Source organism: Mesoplodon mirus, assembly GCF_964341445.2.
Source record: "Mesoplodon mirus genome assembly, chromosome: 10".
Taxonomy (NCBI): Eukaryota; Metazoa; Chordata; class Mammalia; order Artiodactyla; family Ziphiidae; genus Mesoplodon; species Mesoplodon mirus.
In genome coordinates, this window is record NC_138986.1 from 57683153 (window position 1) to 57703068 (window position 19916).

Consider the following 19916-nt stretch of genomic DNA (forward strand, 5'->3'; position numbering starts at 1 on the left):
GAGATGTCGACTATGCTTACTTTTCTGTGAGAAAAATGAGTGAACCGAATCCCAGGAACATTTTTGTAACTGTGTGGGGGTGGATTAAGAGAAGCCCTAAGACATTTCAAACCACATTTGAGGCATATTAAAAAACTTCTCATGTTTCTACTTCATGAAATATATCAGGAACTTACAGGTATGAAAGATTTCTCACCAGAATATTCTTTGAGCTAAAAATAACTAAAATGTGGATTAAAGGTAAAAACAACATCACAATAAATAACAGATTATACTATAAGTGGAGCAAATCATAACAATAATGAGTGAAAATCTTGTGAACCATTCTTAAAAATTGATTTTGAGAAGATGACAATTTATACCATTTTCTAAAATGAGGGGAGAAATAGCCAAAATATTTAAAATTTTTAATAATTGAATTTTGAGTCAGTATTTGCTTTCTAATTATTTACAGTGTAACTGGAAATATTTATTACTCAGTTCCTCTAGTGAAGCCATCCTTGACTCTGGAATGTGACTCAAGATTGATATTTTTTTCTTTTAAATTGCATTTTCTTGAAGGTTTCCTTCCCTACAATTTCTAGGTAGTAAAATTTTTCAAGTTAGAAATGGAATCTATTATTTGACTGCTGTTGAGTTACAGTATCACAGGCAAATGTTTTCAGTCGGCCTCCCAGTTTAGCAAAATAACTTGCATAATTGTCATTTTAAAATGCATTTGATTTTGACATTAGTTTTTCTCTTACCCTTATGTTTATCGTTGAGAAGACCCCCGGCAATTTCCAATGTGTGTAAGCCAAAGCCGTTCTTTACAGTAAACACGACTCCTGTTCAAGGGAAGCATCCCCAGCAGTGGGGGTTATTTTAATGGACATGCTGTATTACTTTAATCTAACCCTTTTACCATCTGTTCTTCCCATAACAGTGAATGAAAAAAAAAAGGACATATTTTATGTTTCAGGGTTACATTAGTAAAAAGTAAGATAAAAGTGATTTAAAAGCATGCATATGTTCTTAGTACAATGCAGTCTGCATCTGTGATGTTTTTTCTCATGGTTCAGATACAAATCAAGAGGAAAGCTGCTCATGCCTGATAGAGTGAAAGTTTTTCATGGAAAACAGGACTTTACCATAAGAGGGTCTCTCTCTCTATTTTACAGCTAAAAATGATTTAAAAAAAACCCCAAAAACCTCAGTGAGCTGCCAGAATAAAAATAGATACCTGTAGCATCTATTGTTGGAACATCTGGTGTTTTTCCTGAGTTAGCTTGCTGCCGCCACATCCAGATGAATGCAGAACACCTGTCTGGAACATGCTCTTGAGGCAGGAATGAATCTCATGACTGTTTTCAAAAGGGGAATATCTGTGTTGTAATTGTGGTGGAAGAACGCTTCAGTGCTATGAGGACGTAACCGAGGCTGTGTGGTGTTGGTCTACTGGAGTGTAGAGGTTGGAGAAAAACCCCTTTGTAAGAACATGCTTGGGGACCTGGGATCCATTCCTGCATAGAGGTAGGACACTGCTGTCTTTGTTCTCTAGGTACCTAAGTCTAGATGAGTCCAGGATTCTGGAAGGAGTAAGGGCTCTGGAATTGCATCTCTCCTCTTAAACTTCCTAATCATGTGAACTTGGGCAGTTCTGTTTTCTGGTTTTTTTTTTTTTTTTTTTTTGAGCTTCATTTGCTGCATCAGTAAAGGGATTAATGATACTTTTAAGATGTTGTCTTAAGATAAGATAAAATAATGTCTGTGGGATCTCAGTATAGTGACCAGAGCATAGCAAGTATTTGATGATGGTCGCTATTGTTATTGTCATGGGCATTAGTTAGCATAGGCAAATCATATGGTAAATTGCCTCTTAGCCATAGTTCATTTTCCCTTCCCAAGCAGCTACAGTGTTAAAAGAGAGTGATAGCTCCCTTCTTTGAACTCCTAAACGGTACTGTTTTTTTCTTCATTCAGGCCCTTGCCATTTTTCAACTTGTTTTAATGTTATGTTCTGTGGGTTATTTATACCCCTCCTAATATGAACACCTTGAAGGTGGGGCTGTATTTCTCACATCACTTGGCACACTGTCTTGCAAATACTAGGTACTCAATAAATATTAGAATGAATCATAGAATGAATTATTATAACTAGTTCCCATTGAATGCATATAAAACCCCAGCTGATGGCTCAGACTTTTAACCGGATGAGGTATCAGTCTCTTCTAGAAAGAATGATTCTTTCATGAGCCCTGAATCTCAGAGAGGAGCTGGGGTATGTGGCTGGCGTCTGACATCCATTTCTGGCAGGCATCCAAGCTCTTTGCCGGTCAGCGTTAGCCCACCTTTGGTGGGTGGCATTTGGTTTCATAGTTATTAGAACCAGGGCATCCTTCGTCTAACTCTCTTTCTTTTTTTTTTTGGCCGTGCGTCATGTGGGATCTTAGTTCCCTGACCAGGATGGAACCCGCGCCCCCCGCAGTGGAAGTGCGGAGTCTTAACCACTGGACTGCCAGGGAAGTCCCCTGACTCATTTTTAAATTTACCAACGTGAAAGCCTGTTTTGAAAATTAAACTTTAAATAAGAAATAGGGGTAAATTAAAGTGCAAAGTATTCATAATAGTAACAACTTTTCTAAGAAAGAGAAACAGAGGTTTCCGCAAAATTAACCAAAAATTAGTTTCAGTGAACTTTCTTTGTTGATGTAACCTAATTAAAATAGGGAATCGAATCATTCAGTTTCTTAGCTTTAAACAGAGGAGGAAGTGTTGTTACCTTTTCAAAGGAAGAAGAGCAGATATTCTATAGCTCCTAAAATGGGATTTTGTTTTACCTGAAAATAGTCTAGATATCAACAATTGCTAGGAGAACCAACCACAGGTTCCAGCTAGCTAATCGATCATGAGTGTCACTCTCTCTCCACCCTTAAAACAGATCTGTGGGCTTTTAGTCAAAGTTTAAGTGATAAGAATCGTTGGTACCAAAGAGCAGTTCGACTTTGAAAATCAGAGCATTTGGAAGAAAAGACCCTAATGTTTAAGTGATTGGCCAGTGGCCTGATTTCTTTTTGCAGCTGGGATGGTGATTTCTTTTTTAAAATTTTTATATTGAAGTATAGTTGATTCACAACATTGTGTTGGTTTCAGATGTACAGCAACTGTGATTCAGTTATATGTATATATAATATATTTCAGATTATTTCCATTATAGTTTGTGATAAGATTTTGAATATAGTTCCCTGTGCTATACAGTAAATCCTTGTTGCTTATCTATTTTATGTATAGTAGTTTATATCTGTTAATCCCATACTCCTAATTTATCCCCCCCCCTTTCCCTTTGGTAACCATAAGTTTGTTTGTTTTTTTTTTCTTTTTGCGGTATGCGGGCCTCTCACTGTTGCGGCCTCTCCCGTTGCGGAGCACAGGCTCCGGATGCGCAGGCCCAGCGGCCATGGCTCACGGGCCCAGCCGCTCCGCGGCATATGGGATCCTCCCAGACCGGGGCACGAACCCGTATCCCCTGCATCGGCAGGCGGACTCTCAACCACTGCGCCACCAGGGAGGCCCCATAAGTTTGTTTTTTAAGTCTGTGAGTCTGTTTCTGTTTTGTATATAGATTCATTTGCATTATTTTTTAGATTCCACATACAGGTGATATCATATAATATTTGTCTGAGTTGCTTCACTTAATATGATACTTTCTTGGTCCATCCATGTTGCTGTAAATGGCAATATTTCATTCTTATGACTGAGTAATATTCCATTGTAAATATACACCACATCTTAAACAGATCATCTGTTGATGGGCACTTGGGTTGTTTCCATGTCTTGGCCTATTGTAAATAATGCTGCCATGAACATTGGGGTGCAAGTATCTTTTCAAATTAAAGTTTTTATTTTTCCCAGATGTATACTCAGGAGTGGAATTGCTGGATTATATGGTAGTTCTATTTTTCATTTTTTAAGGGACCTCCATACTGTTTTCCATAGTAGCTGCACCAATTTACATTCCCACCAACAGTGCACAAGGGTTCCCTTTTCTTCACAAGAGATGTGGATTTCTTTATCCTTTAACATACATGTTTTATCTCTGGCATGCCTGTAGGATGGGACTGAAAATATGGCCTCTAGATCAGCGGTCCCCAACCTCTTTGGCACCAGGGACCGGTTTCGTGGAAGACAGTTTTTCTGCGGACGGAGGGTGCCTGGGGGCGGGGCATGGTTCAGGCAGTAACACACACGAGCGATGGGGAGCGTCAGGTGAAGCTTCACTCACCCGCCCGCCGCTCACCTCCTGCTGTGTGGCCGGTTCCTAACAGGGCTTGGACTGGTACTGGTCCGCGGCCTGGGGGTTGGGGACCCCTGCTCTAGATAGTACAGTCTAGGGAAAAAAATCATTTTTACAAGATGGTGATATAACTATTCCTGTCTACCAAAGTGAAAGTCGTTAATCAAGGACCTTTACATGATACATACATATCTGTAACATTTGCATTTTTAAGAGTACTTTGATACATATTATTTATTTGATCTTCCCTGTAATCATATAGTGCAGGTAGTCTGTTCCTATTCTGCCGATGGAAAACTCAAAGCCCACAGGAGGTGATCTTTTGTACAAGTCATATTGGATGATAATAGATCAGGGTCCTCCCATATTTGAGTTCAGTGCGGTTTCTACTGGAATCCCTAGTTGATAACTTAAAATTACATTTTTTATGCACAAAATATTAATCATCATTAATGAAAACAAAGATATTTAATTAAATTATAGCTTTATCAGAGCATGTCTCTATTTCTTCAGAAAAAAAAGTTTTTAAAAAAATAGCCTTTTCCCTAATCATTCTATAAAAATAAGATATGTTTGCTATGTAGGATTTTTTATTTTAAAACACTTACTTTGAGGGAATTCCCTGGCATTGCAGTGGTTGGGACTTGGTGCTTTCACTGCCAGGGCCAGGTTCCATCCCTGGTTGGGGAATTAAGATCCTGCAAGTCGTGTGGCACGGCCAAAAAAAAAAAAAAAAAAAAAAAAAGATTTTATACATAAAGAAAAGTTGCAAGAACAATAAAGTATTTTTGCCTACTAAACCTAGGTTCATCAGGGCTTAACATTTTGCCATATTTGCTTTATCATATTCTCTGTGTCTTTTCCCATCTGCCCTCATTATTTATTTCTTCTGAACCATCTTATAATAGGTTCCATATATGATGCCCCTTTAACGACACCTTACTACTTCAACGTATATTGCCTGGTGTAATGGTTTCTTAGGAGCGGGAAACTGCCGTTTTTGTTAGCGGTTGCCAAATTCCCCTCCATAGCGGCTGTATCAGTTTACATTTCCACCACCGATGCATGGGAGGGAGTACCTCATTCTCTACACTCTGCCAAACAATATGTTGTCGAGCTTTTGAACTTGTGTTAATCTGATGGTTAAGAAATAGTATCTCAGTGTTCTAATTTGCATTTATCTTATTCAAAAGTTAAACATCTTTTCATATGTTTCAGGCTATTTTAATATTTTTTGTGAATAGTCTATGTCTTTTGACCATTTTTCCTTGTGCTTTCTTTTAGTTTCTTTTGTTATTTTTCTAGCTTTTGAATTGAGAATTGAATTTAGTTTTATTCTTTCATTTTTACTGATTTAGGTATCTAAAGCTATATATCCCACCCATAAGTCCAGATATATAGTATTTTCATTATCCTTTTCCTGGAAATTCTGTAGTTTATGGTTTATTTGGCTAGTTTCCCCAGGAGTTAATAGTTTTGTTTTTTTCAGGTGGAAGGGTTTTTTTATTGTTTTTTTAATTGTTCTTAATTTCTATTTGTTATTCATTGTGGTCAGAGAGTGTTGTTTATAATATTTCTACTTGGTGAAATTTACTGAAATTTTCTTTGTAACCTAATATTTGATCAATTTTGATGATTAGTCATGTATGCTGAGGTTTATTCTTTATTATATGTAAAGTTTGATATATAGCCATAACATTTATGATTTTGTTTTTTAAGTCTTCTGTAGCTTTTCTTGTTTTCTTGGTTTTTTTTTTTAACCTACTTTATTTGTCTTATACTGAGAGTGGTGTCTTAGTCTCTTATTATTAGGATACTTCTCCTTGTATCTCCTATAGTTTCAGCTTTATGTAGGTGGTATCACCATGCTATTTGATGCATAGACAGAAAGACAGAAAAAAAAGAAGAAAGTTTTTAAGCAAGAGAATGACATGATTAGATGAGAGTTTCAGAAAGATCTCTGAGGTGGTTAGGTTCTGGGAAGCCCCAACACCAAGCCAGGTTGGAGGTTCATGGGGTTCATTTGTTTTTCCTCTGTCAGGAAGACATCAGCATCAGAAGGACAGAAAGCAGCTTGGTGGTTTCTAGGTGCTGGAGAAAATGGGGAGTTATTGTTTAACGAGAGTCAGTTTTACAAGATAAAGAGTTTTGGAGATGGGTGGTGGTGACGGTTGCACAGGAATGTGGACATACTTAATGCCACAAAAATGGGTAAGATTGAAAGTTTTATGTTATGTGTATTTTACCACAATTAAAAATAATCTTAAAAAGAAAGGGAACAGTTAAAGAGGATCTGGAAGTGGGAAAACATGTTGTCATAGACATTCATGTGTAGGTTTTGGGGTTTTTTTAAATAAATAAATTTATTTATTTATTTATTTTTGGCTGTGTTGGGTCTTTGTTGCTGCCCGTGGGCTTTCTCTAGTTGCGGCCAGCGGGGGCTACTCTTCGTTGCGGTGCGTGAGCTCCTCGCTGTGGTGGCTTCTCGTTGCAGAGCACAGGCTCTAGATGCGCAGGCTTCAGTAGGTGTGGCACGCGGGCTCAGTAGTTGTGGCGCACGGGCTTCGTTGCTCTGCGGCATGTGGGATCTTCCCGGACCAGGGCTCGAATCCGTGTCCCCTGCATTGGCAGGCGGATTCTTAACCACTGCACCACCAGGGAAGTCCCTATAGGTTTTTATATGAATATAATTTTCATTTTTCTGGAAAATGTGTCCAGGATTGCATACAGTAGGTGCACATTTAGGTTTTTTAGAAAGTGCTAAGCTGTTTTCCAGAGGGGCTATACCATTTTACGTTCCTACCAGCAACACATGAGCGAGCCAGTTTTCCTTCATCATTGTCAGCACTTGGTATTGTCACTATTTTTTGTTTTTTTTTTTGTGGTACGCGGGCCTCTCACTGTTGTGGCCTTTCCCGTTGCGGAGCACAGGCTCCAGATGCGCAGGCTCAGCGGCCATGGCTCACGGGCCCAGCTGCTCCGCGGCATGTGGGATCTTCCCAGACCGGGGTACGAACCCATGTCCCCTGCATCGGCAGGCGGACTCTCAACCACTGCACCACCAGGGAAGCTCTGTCACTATTTTTTATTTTAGCCAGTTTAATAGGTATGTGGTGATATTTCACTGTGGTTTGAATCTTCCATTTCCCTAATTGCTAATGATGTTGAGCATTTTTTCATGTGGTTATTTGTCATCTCTTTACCTATTGAGTGAAATGTGTCTTCATGTCTTGGGCACATTTTAGTTTTTTATTGTTGAGTTTTGGGAGTTCTTTGTACATTCTAGACGCTAGTCTTCTTTTATGGAAATGACACTTGTCTGAGGCTGCCACTTTGGATTTTCCTTGATTTTGAGTCCCTTTCCTGTGGCCAGTACTGAGTTCCAGTAAATACTGACTTGTCTTCATATTTTGGCATTTACTTGTGCTTTTCTTTCAGAGGATGACTGTCTTCATTTTGCCTATGTCCTAATCTCTCTCTCTCTCTCTCTCTCTCTCTCTCTCTCTTTCACATAGTCTCTTAAACATATCAGTACCCTACTCTCTGTATCCACAGGCTCATAGCAGCTGCTGTTGGACTTTCTTTTTTTTTTTTTTAACTTATAAGTAATTTGAACTTTGGCATATTCCCTGCCTCCTAGTAATGCTGATAACATGGATCACGTGTGATTTAATCAGTGCTCTGTGATGAACTTATAGTTTCTTGGGGGAAGATGTGTGAAGAGATTCAGAGTCAAATGGATGCCATTATCCTTCCTGCTCAGAAGCCACTAGAATGGAATGATTTATTGACCAAAAGACCTCATAATCCCTATAAAACTTGTGTCATAATGGGATACTTGGGGGAAAATTGACATTATAGTAAAATTATAACTGACATCATAACCTTTCTCTTATAATCATGACAATAAAAATTCTTGGTCTTGGATTATAGTTCTAATTATCTACTTTAAATAAGTGCAATATAGGAACAGGCATAGGGATCATATGTTTCAACACTAGAAAGGATAACAATAATTATATCATATAGAATATTAGAGCTGAAAGAAAAGTTCAAGAAAGACTAATCTAACCCTCTATGTCATTCTACAGCTGAGGCTAAGAAAGGTAAAGCAATTTTCCTGAGGTTTCCCTGAGAGTTACTAGCGAAGATGGCCCTGGAACCAAGTCCTCTTGGCTTCCTGTCCCTCGTGCCTCTTCCATTAAATGGTCCCAACTCTGGTTCAGGCTTTGGTAGGTTTAGTATCATCATGACCATTTTCCTGTTGGGACAAAAGAAATTAAATCACTTGCCCACGACTGTACATGTCATTAAGTAGCAAACACAGGTGCAAGGGAGACCGGGAGGCTTCGCATGCAGCATTCATTCACACGCTGCATATATTGCCTGGCTGCCTTCCTCCCTTTCTGCCTTCTCTCATTTCTCAAATACTTAATGAACACCTGAACTATTTCAAATTATGGGGTGGTAGTGTTAATAGAGTGTGGTCTGTTTTAAAGGGTGGACGTGGCTCATAGGTTTTGTTTTTTTGTTTTGGCTGTGCCGTGTGGCATGTAGGATCTTAGTTCCCCGACCAAGGATCAAACCCATGCCCCCTGCAAAGGAAACACGGAGTCTTAACCACTGGACCGCCAGGGAAGTCTGCAGCTCACAGTTTTGATGGTGCACACAGGTTCAAGTTTACAGGCCTTCTCTTAAAAAACAAAGGTTTACGGCTAGGCTTTTCCTCCGCACCTCTAAAGCAGGGGGAGGGCTCGGTCTAGCTGAACCACCCAACTTCTGGCTGCTTGAAGGGCAATGCCCTTGCTGCTGTGGTTTCCTGATTATCGACAAGAGGCTTATCTGTCAAACTCTTCTTTGGGTGCTCTTGAAATGTGTACCTCAGGTACGCCAGGGCTGCCTCATGTTGAATTTTCTTTGTCGGCGAAAGACAGAATGTTCTTCTCTGCTGCGCCAAGAGCACTTTCCCATGTACACTCAGGGAAGGCATTTCCCCCTCTCAACAGGGCTCAAAAGTCTTGACTGGAGTACTTCAGAAATAGGTCTGGTTTATACTTTTATAAAAACAAGCAGAGTCTGGGCAATTCCTAGCGTGGAATAGCACTGATGATCTGAATTTTTCCTAGGCAAGCACATGGATGGTGCTACCAAAGGGCAAATGGATAGCACTTTGGTCCCCACTCAATAAGGAGAGAGGGTGGCAATCCCCGCTTGGTGAAAGTGAAGGTGGCATCTTATGAAAAGAGAGGCTGGTGTTCACGGAGAGAAAAGGCAGATGACAGGTGGAGGTGTGAGGTGGAAGAATGGTGCCTCGATGTGTCCATTCTACAGGCCTGCGGGAAAGAATTTATATTTTCTGGGGTTTTTTTTTGATGGAATATGCTGATAGTCCATATGTACATTTGGAAAATAATTAAAGTAATATTAGAAATGGTCGTGGAAAAGTCTTGAACCTGGAATTGGCTGGGACTCTGTCCTGAGCATGCTGTATTTATCAGTGTACTTTGGAGTTGCCCCAGAGGAGCCTCTGTACCTCATGTCCCTGGCTGCAAGGGACCCTCGGAGGAGCTGCCTGTTTGCACTGAGTTGGGAAGAGCTGGGGATTCTTCCTCCTTTACAGGGTGGTGCTAGTAGGACGGGGAGAGTTTGCCTTGTCCTGGGAAGGTCTCATCATGGGTCAAATTTGCTCAACTAGTGTGTGACAGGTGAAGAACAATGGAGCCTGGGAATATCTCCTCTCCCTCCCCCCTTTCTCACCGCGACACATGCCTGTCCCTCTTTCTTCTTGGGGGTAAGAAAGAGAATGTAGAATGGACTTGGATTTATATTTTCATTCCTGAGACTGTAAAGCAGTTCCTGCCACTTTTCTGGAAATCTCTCTAACGGTGAAACTTTTTTTCTCCTCTCTTCCTTACCAGTATTTTCTCTCAAGTGTAAAACCATGGTTTAGAGTGCAGGCTTTGAGACCAGATAGACTGTGGGATGGCTGTGGCATCTTATTAAAACTCAGTGATGCACTATCCCCATCTATAAAATGGAGCTATGTTACTGTCCAGATGGTTAAAAGGATTCATTGATATAATATACGGTCAGTAGTTAGCATATTGCTGGGCACACAGTAAGTTCCCAATAAATGACACCTATTATTATTATAGCAGGTAAACTCTCTATGGTACCTAGAATTGTGTTTGGCATTAGGTAACCAAAAACTGGTAGAAATGATTATATTACTGATTTCAGTGGCTCTTGAGGAGCTTCAAACTGAGCGTACCTCCTAGGGAGGTCCTCAGAGCCTTTTTTGTTTTCTTTCAAGCACCTGACCAAATACTCTGGCAACAGGTGAGCAGCGTGATTCCAACAACAGCCTGCAGCTGTGTTGTCCTGATGAGCCTGTGCATATTTGAAGTTTCACTTTAGAAAGCAAGAAACACATCCTAGTGAACAGGCCTAGGTTATATGGGGCAAGACTTTTCCAAAGTCACAGTGAGACTGAATTAAGTTAAGCATTTATTCACCACCTTGCCATGTATCCAGCATGGCCCTCAGAGAGCTAACGGTCCAGTGTGAAGCCTTAAAACTTATATTTGGATTGCTTTTTAAGGAAGAAAAAATGTGAAAAGTCAATAGGAATAAAATATGGTGCCCTCTTGGACTCTCCCTTTGGCAGTACCATTTGTGTAGTGATGGAGAACTTGGGCTTGAATCGTTGCTCTGCCACCTGCTCACCCCGTGGTCTTGGGCAAATCATCTCCGCTCTTAGGGCCCTAGCTTGCCTATCCATATAATGGGTTACTAATATCTCCACTTCAACGCTTTTAAGAATTATGCGGAGTAATTCACGGGAAGTACCTCCAACAGTGCCTGGCGTTTAGTTCAGTCCATGTTTGTTATTATTAGTTTTATCTCCTCCTTCCAGCAGCCAAAAGGATTGTATTTTGCAGTACCATGACTGACTAGGTGATCCAAGTCAGGGGTGTCCAGAGTGGTGCTAGGGTCTTATTTTGGTGCCTTAAGCCCAATACGACCTTAAGGGTGCTTTCAGACCTTGGGGCCTTTTTCTTTCTTTTTTTTTGCAGTACGCCGGCCTCTCACTGTTGTGGCCTCTCCCGTTGCGGGGCACAGGCTCCGGACGCGCAGGCCCAGCGGCCATAGCTCACGGGCCCAGCCGCTCAGCGGTATGTGGGATTTTCCCGGACCGGGGCACGAACCCGCGTCCCCTGCATCGGCAGGCAGACTCTCAACTACTGCGCCACCAGGGAAGCCCCTCTTTCTTTCTTTTGAAATGTACTTTTCTCACCCTCTCGGTTTCAGTACTCGGGATTTCCCGCGGAAAGATCTGAATCTGATCACGACAGCCAGTGGGGCGGCAGTCCTCTGACAGACGCGGCCTCCCCGCAGCTGCTGGACCCCGCGGACCGGCCGGGCTCTCAGCACGACGCGTCGTGCGCCTACAGGCAGTTCTCGGAACGCGGCTCTCTCTGCTACGGCTTCGCGCTCGACCCCTCCAGGCTGGTGGAGGAGAGGCATTTCCACACCCAGGCCTGCGAGGGCGGCCGGTGTGAGGCAGGCAGGTACTTCCTGGGAGCGCCGCAGGCGGGGAGGGAGCCCTGGTGGGGCTCTCGCGCAGCCTTGCCCCTGACCAAGGCCTCCCCGGAAAGCAGAGACGCCTATGAGAGCAGCATGCCTCACATCGCCTCGGTCCACAGGATCCACGGTAAGGGCGGCTCCAGCGACTCCAGCGTTGCGCCTCTGGGCAGGTTTATCATAGTCTAGCTTTGACCCTGGAGTGATCCCCACCCAATGGTTTTCTCCTTGAATTTGCAAATCAGAAACTCTAACCAATGGGATTTAAAAAACCAAATCCACTCTTTTGAAGTGTATTAATGTTGCTGATGTTTGCTAAATACATTTGTTTTGGACAGGCGAGTAAACATGATTCCCATTTTTTTTTTTTTTTTTTTTTTTGCGGTACGCGGGCCTCTCACTCTTGTGGCCTCTCCCATTGTGGAGCACAGGCTCCGGACGCACAGACTCAGCGGCCATGGCTCACGGGCCCAGCCGCTCCGCGGCATGTGGGATCCTCCCAGACCGGGGCACGAACCCGTGTCCCCTGCATCGGCAGGCGGACTCTCAACCACTGCGCCACCAGGGAAGCCCCATGATTCCCATTTTAACATCAAGAAAAAAAAAAGTAAAGAAATTAAAGTGAATTGTTACGTCTATTGAACTTGTAGTATGTATGCATCTAAATTTCTCATTTTAACATCAAGAAAAAAAAAGTAAAGAAATTAAAGTGAATTGTTAAGTCTATTGAACTTGTAGTATGTCTGCATTTAAATTTCTTGTGTATTATTTTCTTCTGTATTCTCACCGTTCAAATGTGGACCGGAGTAGTTTGGGGCTCATCTAGCAGGGTTTCTCAATGAGGGCACTATTGGCGTGTTGGGGAGGCCTGCCTTTGTTTTATGGCCTATCACTCATGTCACAGGTGTTTTAACCTCCCTGGTCCTCTGGGCATTAAATGCCAGTAACTGTCCCCTTCCTCCATCATATGGCAACCCACAGTATCCTCTGTGAGTTGAGGATGGAGTGAGGTGTGGGACCCATGGGGATTTTCACCTTGGGATTATTACACGGCTCTACAAACACACAGAAATGGGCGCTGCAGTTAAAGCCTTTAGTGTTATGAATGCTCTTCTTTGTCCATTTCAATGTAAACTGGTCAGGGAGAGCTCATTCTTTCCATTCCAAGCTTAGGTCCAGGCAGGTCTTGAAAACCCTTCCCATTTTCTTAAAAGTCAGTGACACTAAGATTGATCCAATGGCTGTGCTATTACTCTTCTTGCTGTGTCTCTAGGATAAGAAATGTGCTAGACGCTGTTGTTCTCACACATAGAAGTCTCCTGCACATACCACCTAGGCACTTACTGTTTTCTATGAATGGTTTTGCTTTGTTTCCATTTTTGCTTTCTATTTTTCTGCTTTTATTCTGAATTTCTCTAGTTTGGTAGCCTGGGAATGAAAACCCAGGGCAAAGGGCAATTGCTTACCCAAGAATGGAGTGAAGTGAAAATCCTGCCTTAACCCACATGGTCAGGAGGAAGATATTAGAAATAAAATGAGAAGAAAAGGGAAAAGGAAAGCAATGACTAGTGTGATCCCAGGGTTCTCTGTTGCATTAAGCAGTTTACAGCTTTCATATATCCCTTTCTGTTTCTTTTCCCTCTTTTTATATTGACTTCAGACTGTTTTGAGAATAACGTAATTTATGGAATAATATTTTAGATGCACTTTTCCTCCATATTAGATCTCTTTCCTTGGTTCAGAACAAGTTGTTATTAACATTTAAAATATTTATTCTTATTTCAGAAGCAATATCAGGGTTACTGTATGATTATGTGTGAAACAGATTTTTTTTTACCACTGGATTTGAGAAGGCAATATTTATATTTTTAATTGGAACTATATATATATATATATATCCATGCACACAGATACACACACACAAATATATGAATATGTATACATATTTTAAACCTTCAAATAGTTTAATAACTTCAAATAGTTTAATAACTAATGTTAGAGCTTTATTGTAACTCTACTTAAGAAACATGTAGCAATTTTAACATTTTAGGTGATTTAGTTGGAATTGAGAAGCTAGTCCAGCCTATATCATCATCTTCCTCAAACCCAATGGAAAGCATTATCTAAGCATCACTTCGACATAGCACTTCTCTAGACAATAACAGAAACCAAATCCTATGTATTTTTCTTTTATTATTTACAGTCAGACAGGTCCAGGGATGTGCATCCATGGACAAGTATAAACATACTTTACTGTCTTGCTAATTGGCATTCACAACCCACGAACAAGGTTTACCTTCTAGAAAACTTGTTATAAACTTCATCTGCACTTAAAAGCCACTGAGAACTATGAATTCCAGGACAATATGTTGACACTGTCATGTGAGCCTGTGTCTGTTTCAAATATCGGGGCATATATTAAAATGGAAAAATATAAGGTTTCTTTTAATAGGAAAAAGAAATACACTTACAATACTGGGGGTGATTTTTGAGACCACTTACTTTTTTACTTTTTCTAATTTCTAGGGCGAGGTCATTGGGATGAAGATAGTGTGGTCAGTTCTCCAGACCCTGGGTCTGCCAGCGAATCAGGTGACCGGTATCGCACTGAGCAGTATCAAAGTAGCCCACATGAACCTAGCAAAATCGAAACTCTGATCAGAGCCACCCAGCAAATGATTAAAGAAGAAGAGAACAGGTTGCAGCTGAGGAAAGCCCCCCCAGACCAACTGGCTTCCATTAATGGAGCTGGGAAAAAACACTCCCTCTGTTTTGCAAACTACCAGCAGCCCCCAACGACAGGCGAAGTCTGCCACAGCTCCGCTCTTGCCAGCACTTCACCATGTGACCACATCCAGCAGAGAGAGGGAAAGATGCTGAGCCCCCGCGAAAATGACTACGACAACAGCCCCACAGCACTGTCGCGGATAAGTAGTCCCAATTCGGATCGCATTTCCAAATCCAGTTTGATCCTAGCTAAAGACTATCTACATTCGGATATGTCTCCTCATCAGACGGCAGGAGACCATCCTGCCGTCTCTCCAAACTGCTTTGGCTCTCACCGGCAGTATTTTGATAAGCATGCTTACACATTAACTGGATACGCCCTGGAGCACTTATATGATAGCGAAACTATTAGAAACTATTCCTTGGGCTGTAATGGCTCACACTTTGATGTAACTTCCCATCTAAGGATGCAGCCGGATCCAGCACAAGGACACAAGGGAACATCTGTTATAATAACCAATGGAAGCTGATGTTTTTTCTAAAATATTTTGTTCTTGAAGGATCTCTGAAACATATTTATCATTTAATGGCCCATTACCAGCATTTACAATGCCACAGATTGTTAGAGTGGATAATTTAAGTTACTGGGTATTTGACGTGTGTTCTTGTGAAATCAAAGATAACAGCACTGGCATTCAGGGTTATACACAGATAATGGAGCTAAAGTGAATACACAAATTGCCCCTCTATTTATATGGGAACCAGAATAGATAAATTTTGAATTGAAAAATACTTGTGTAGATTAAGTGAGCATATATATCACATGGAAGGACCGATGGATGACAACAATCATTATGATGATCCAGTGAACTTCATACACACAGACCACTATCCACAAACTGCTATATATACTTTACATATGGAAATGTAGACTATATACCATAAATATACCCCAAGTAGGTAAGCTTCCTTAACCCTAGCACATTAAGCATCTTAAAGAAATTTCCATTCCCAAAATAACTTAGAAAGAGATATATCTTGTAAACTGGTTTCTTCTTTGTGGTTTCAACCATCCAGCTCATTTGGTTCAGGCATAAATTAGGGAAATGGTTCTGGATATGATACAAGAATGAGTTTTCACCTGGCATCCATTATAAGCAATCAGGAAGTGGTGATTTTTCACCTTACTTTTGGGTTAGACAAAGAACAGGATCACACTGACATAGCAGTAAGGGTTTTTCTAAGTAAAAACACTGAGATAGTGGGACACACATCAAAAGCCTGGTGTGCCCAACTGGAAATAGATTAGTAGAGATGGAAAGGCCAGAGGCAGAGAAAAATGAAATGATATCTCAAACAATTTCAGGGTCAGCATATGTAATCAACATATTTGGGGCTTGTAAAACTAACCAAATAAAAATTCAAACTAATTCACCAAGAAAAAATGGCTGAGAAGTGCAAAAAAAAAAAAAAAAAAAAAACTCCCCACACACAAAAAACTAAGGGAAACCAGTGAATGCTACATGACAGCAGTGTGTTTGAACACATTTCAAAGCACAGATGTGCAAATGTGACATGTGGAAAGCCTCAGGAGAGAGTCTAAGATAAAAGCCTAGGCTGACAGACAAGTGGTTAGAAGAGTACGAGTAGTACTCTGACTGAAGGAACAGTCAAAGTGTTCATTTTTCCATATTGTTTGTAAACAGCAAAAAACAAACTTGGTCTTACGTTCATCTGATACAGTAGAAAGACCATCAGACTAGATGCCGAGATCTCTGAGTTCCAGTTTGACCCTGCCTGTAACTTATTTTGGGAGCACAGATGTATCACTGACCACACCTGGGCCCCAAGTTCTTTATCTGTATGGCAGCTCTAAAGTTCCAAGGTTCTGTGGTTTGTTCGTGCAGCAGTACTGAACTTGTTAACCAGTTATCTCTCTGCTGTGAGGTGTCAAGGCTCATCATTCTGGCTTACCTGCACTCATACAGAGGTCTAGATGCTTTGAAACTTAAGCAGGTGCATGGGCTCTTTTAGGCATATTATAGTTGCAATCAGCTTTCTAGTTCAGCCGAGATATAGATGGTAGAAACTGATGAGGGAGAAGAAAAATAAGTAAGATTTATTTAATGCACCATTCTCTAGTAATCAAAGCAAAGTGACATAAGTGATTAGAGAAATTTTATAGAAAATATTTCCTAGGAGTCCCATGCCTGAAACTCTTGCCATATGGAAGTGGGGAGGGAGGTATTAGAACTAACATTTTGAAAACAGAACATGACATTGAACACTCAGGGATTGGTAGTATATTTTCATCATTTAACACAGTTATTTGGCAGTCCAGAGGCAGGTGACAATCTGAATGATGGTAATCTGAGAGATGAATACTGGGTTGTTTGTACGTGAGAAAGGAGGCTACGTAAAATTAAATAAATAGCTCTTGGGTATGACAGCAACATTTGTGCCGTAAGTGAAAAAAGGTGCACGTGAGTGAGAAAGTTAGTGGTTATCATATATACTTTCAAAAATGTTAAAAGAACAATAAAAACTAAAATTTGAACTATACAAGCAAAAGTATTTATGGAAAACCCTGGAACACTTAAAATGGATTTTTGATCAATTTGCAACATGAAATAAGGTTTTAGGAATGCTAAAGTTTTTGCAGAATTCTGTAGATGGACAAATGGTTCAAAGGCACAGATATCTCAAGAATATGGTGCATTTTGGAAAGGAAATCTACACAGATGTGTTTTACTAATGGATACACATTCTACCAAAAATGTCAAGGACAGATGGTATAAAAGAAATGGAATCTTAAGAATCAAGAAAAATGAATTGATATGAAAGAAAACACTGTCCAAGTAATTTCAGTGGGATTTTTCTATGGGAGATAGTTAACTGATGAAAGAAATAAATTATGAACTCTACAATTAGGGGGTAGTCAGAAGGAATAATGCTCTTTAAAATGGTATGACAAATATTTTTAAGTAAAGACAGAATTAACTGAATTACATCTTAATTAAATTTTTGGTAGATTGATCCAGTTTCAAACACAACCTATTTATTTAATTTATGTGTCAATAATTTTATGGTAGCAGCTTTATTACATTACATATAATGCTTATATATGTATATGTATGTTCCCATTTAAAATTAAACTTAAATTGGCTTTAGTTTTAATACTTGATTTCTGTTACTTTGCTAAATGCTGAGAATTGACTGAAATAGAGAAGTATGATTTTTATATCACTTTGGGGGTTCATAAAAATGTGTTATATCCAATTATTAGAACAATATGTAACCATTCATTAGATGATGCAAACCCCATGCTTTCTAGTAATAGTAGGAGTATCTTTGTTTCCCATTTTACCTGTCTGCCCTACCTAATTTAAAAATTTGGATGACCAAAGAAATAAATGAATATTTCCCCATCTTCCTTGGGAAAATTTAGTTAAAACTATTATTGAGAATATACAGATTTGATGTATTATTTTTGGATGCATAATATTAATGTCACAATCACTACAGGTCAGACATTTAGGTGTGTCACACAGGTTTTTTGACATACTGTGCTGAATATAATGGGCTAGCTTTTTCTAAACTGTAATTGCCTGATTTAGGATAATACAACACAGGGCTGGTGTGACATTCAATATGAGACAGGATGCAATAAATGATTTGCCTTCAGTATTATACAGAAAACTCATTTCTTCTTTTTTGATTATATTTTATAGGACTAGAATATTTTCATGGGGTGCTATTCTTAATTCTCTCTACACCCTGTTGCCACATGCTGCTTCTGGGCAGAGAATCCCACTTAAACTAGGCTTTAGTGGGCTCTTCTAGAAAAGGATAATATGCTTCATTTTCTTGTCTTTTTAATGGAGGATGAGGATCAATTCAATAACAGATCATTTGGAAAATATGCATAGGCATTTTAAAATAAAACGAAATGATTTTTTCCCCAAGACCTAGACCAAATAAGTTTGATAGAAGACACTACAGCTAAAGAGACCTTCTGAATACAGATATAATATTTTATAGCTCTCTTGCTTTCTTTTAAGAGCTGGATGTTACTAAGCTATTCAGTGCAATTCTATTAGTACTAGTAGTATTTGGAAATGACAGAGTCAATGCTGATGTTTGGAAAACTGAGAATTTGGCCATATTGGGGTCACTTACCTTGCCCAGCAGAATAGCTTATGCTTCAATGTACTCTGATTTAAAAAGTTTGAGTGCCCAGATTTGGTTCCTTCTTTCACTCAAATTACAGGACAGAAAGACACATCTTGTTTTCTTAATGACTTAATAATGAATGTGAATCCTATGGTTCTCCAAATAAGTGATTCAACTTTCATGTCAGTGTCAGGTTTTGTGAATAGGAATTTGACTATAAGACAGCAAAATCAATTGGTTAGTCCTTCCTGGGAAATGCACTGTGGATAAAACATTCATTTTCATTCTAAACCTCAGATGAATGACAGAACAGCTATGGACACTTGCCTAGTAAATATTCTTGGGAGAAATTTCTGTGTGGGGCTCATTTCTTGTGCACAAGAGTTGTACGGGTAATGCTGAACTCAAAAAGTGAGATTGTGCTCATATCCAACTAGGGTTTGCTCAGAGTTCCTTTTCTAGGACAGTATGCAGAAAGGCTGTGTGTATGTATAGTACACACACACACACCACACACACACACGCACACACAATTGTAAAACAAGTAACAAAGTTCTATTCTGCTGTGCTCCTTAAAAACTGATGGTTCACATAAGAAATCCTAACTGATAATTTAAACCAAACATTTATCATTTTATTTATTACAGTTTTGCTGCATGGGAATTTGCTTTCATAAGCCTATATAGTTTGTCCTAATTTGCTGATCCGGAGCACATTTAATCACAGTTAAATTTGTACCCAACAACCCTGGTGTGTTTACATTTCAAAAGAAATGAAATTGGCATGGAAAAAATTTTAGAAGTACTGTAACTTTTTTCCAATATTTTTCTCCAAAGGGAAATATTTCAAAAAATGAAACATATGAGTAGGCACTTCAAAAAAAGATAAAATATTTTATGTTTGTTTTTTGACTGACATGCTATAAAAGGATTATATTTGTGAAAGAAGATACTGATTGCCAATATTTCAAATACCATCTTGCAATGTATAGTTTTTAGTGATATCATAGTATAAATCTGTAATTTGAACTTTTACTTTGGAATGTAAAGTAGAAAATATTAGCTATGTCAATGATATCTTGCAAAGTGTTCCCATTTATAATTATTTATATTGTAAATAGCTTTCTGAAGTAAATTCGAAGTTAATGTGCATAAAATGT

General features: G+C 39.7%; 1 protein-coding gene across 3 annotated transcripts in view; it reads left to right on the plus strand.

The window, feature by feature from the left end:
- SIM1 (SIM bHLH transcription factor 1) overlaps nt 1-17685 on the plus strand; it is a 70849-nt gene extending 53164 nt beyond the window's left edge. For all 3 annotated transcript variants that reach the window (XM_082633952.1, XM_082633951.1, XM_082633953.1), the window contains 2 exons: nt 11585-11987; nt 14384-17685. In XM_082633952.1, coding sequence (XP_082490078.1) covers nt 11585-11987; nt 14384-15114 — 1134 coding nt within the window. In that variant the 3' untranslated portion in view covers nt 15115-17685. The remainder of the gene's footprint in view (nt 1-11584; nt 11988-14383) is intronic.
- Nucleotides 17686-19916: the final 2231 nt, after the last annotated feature.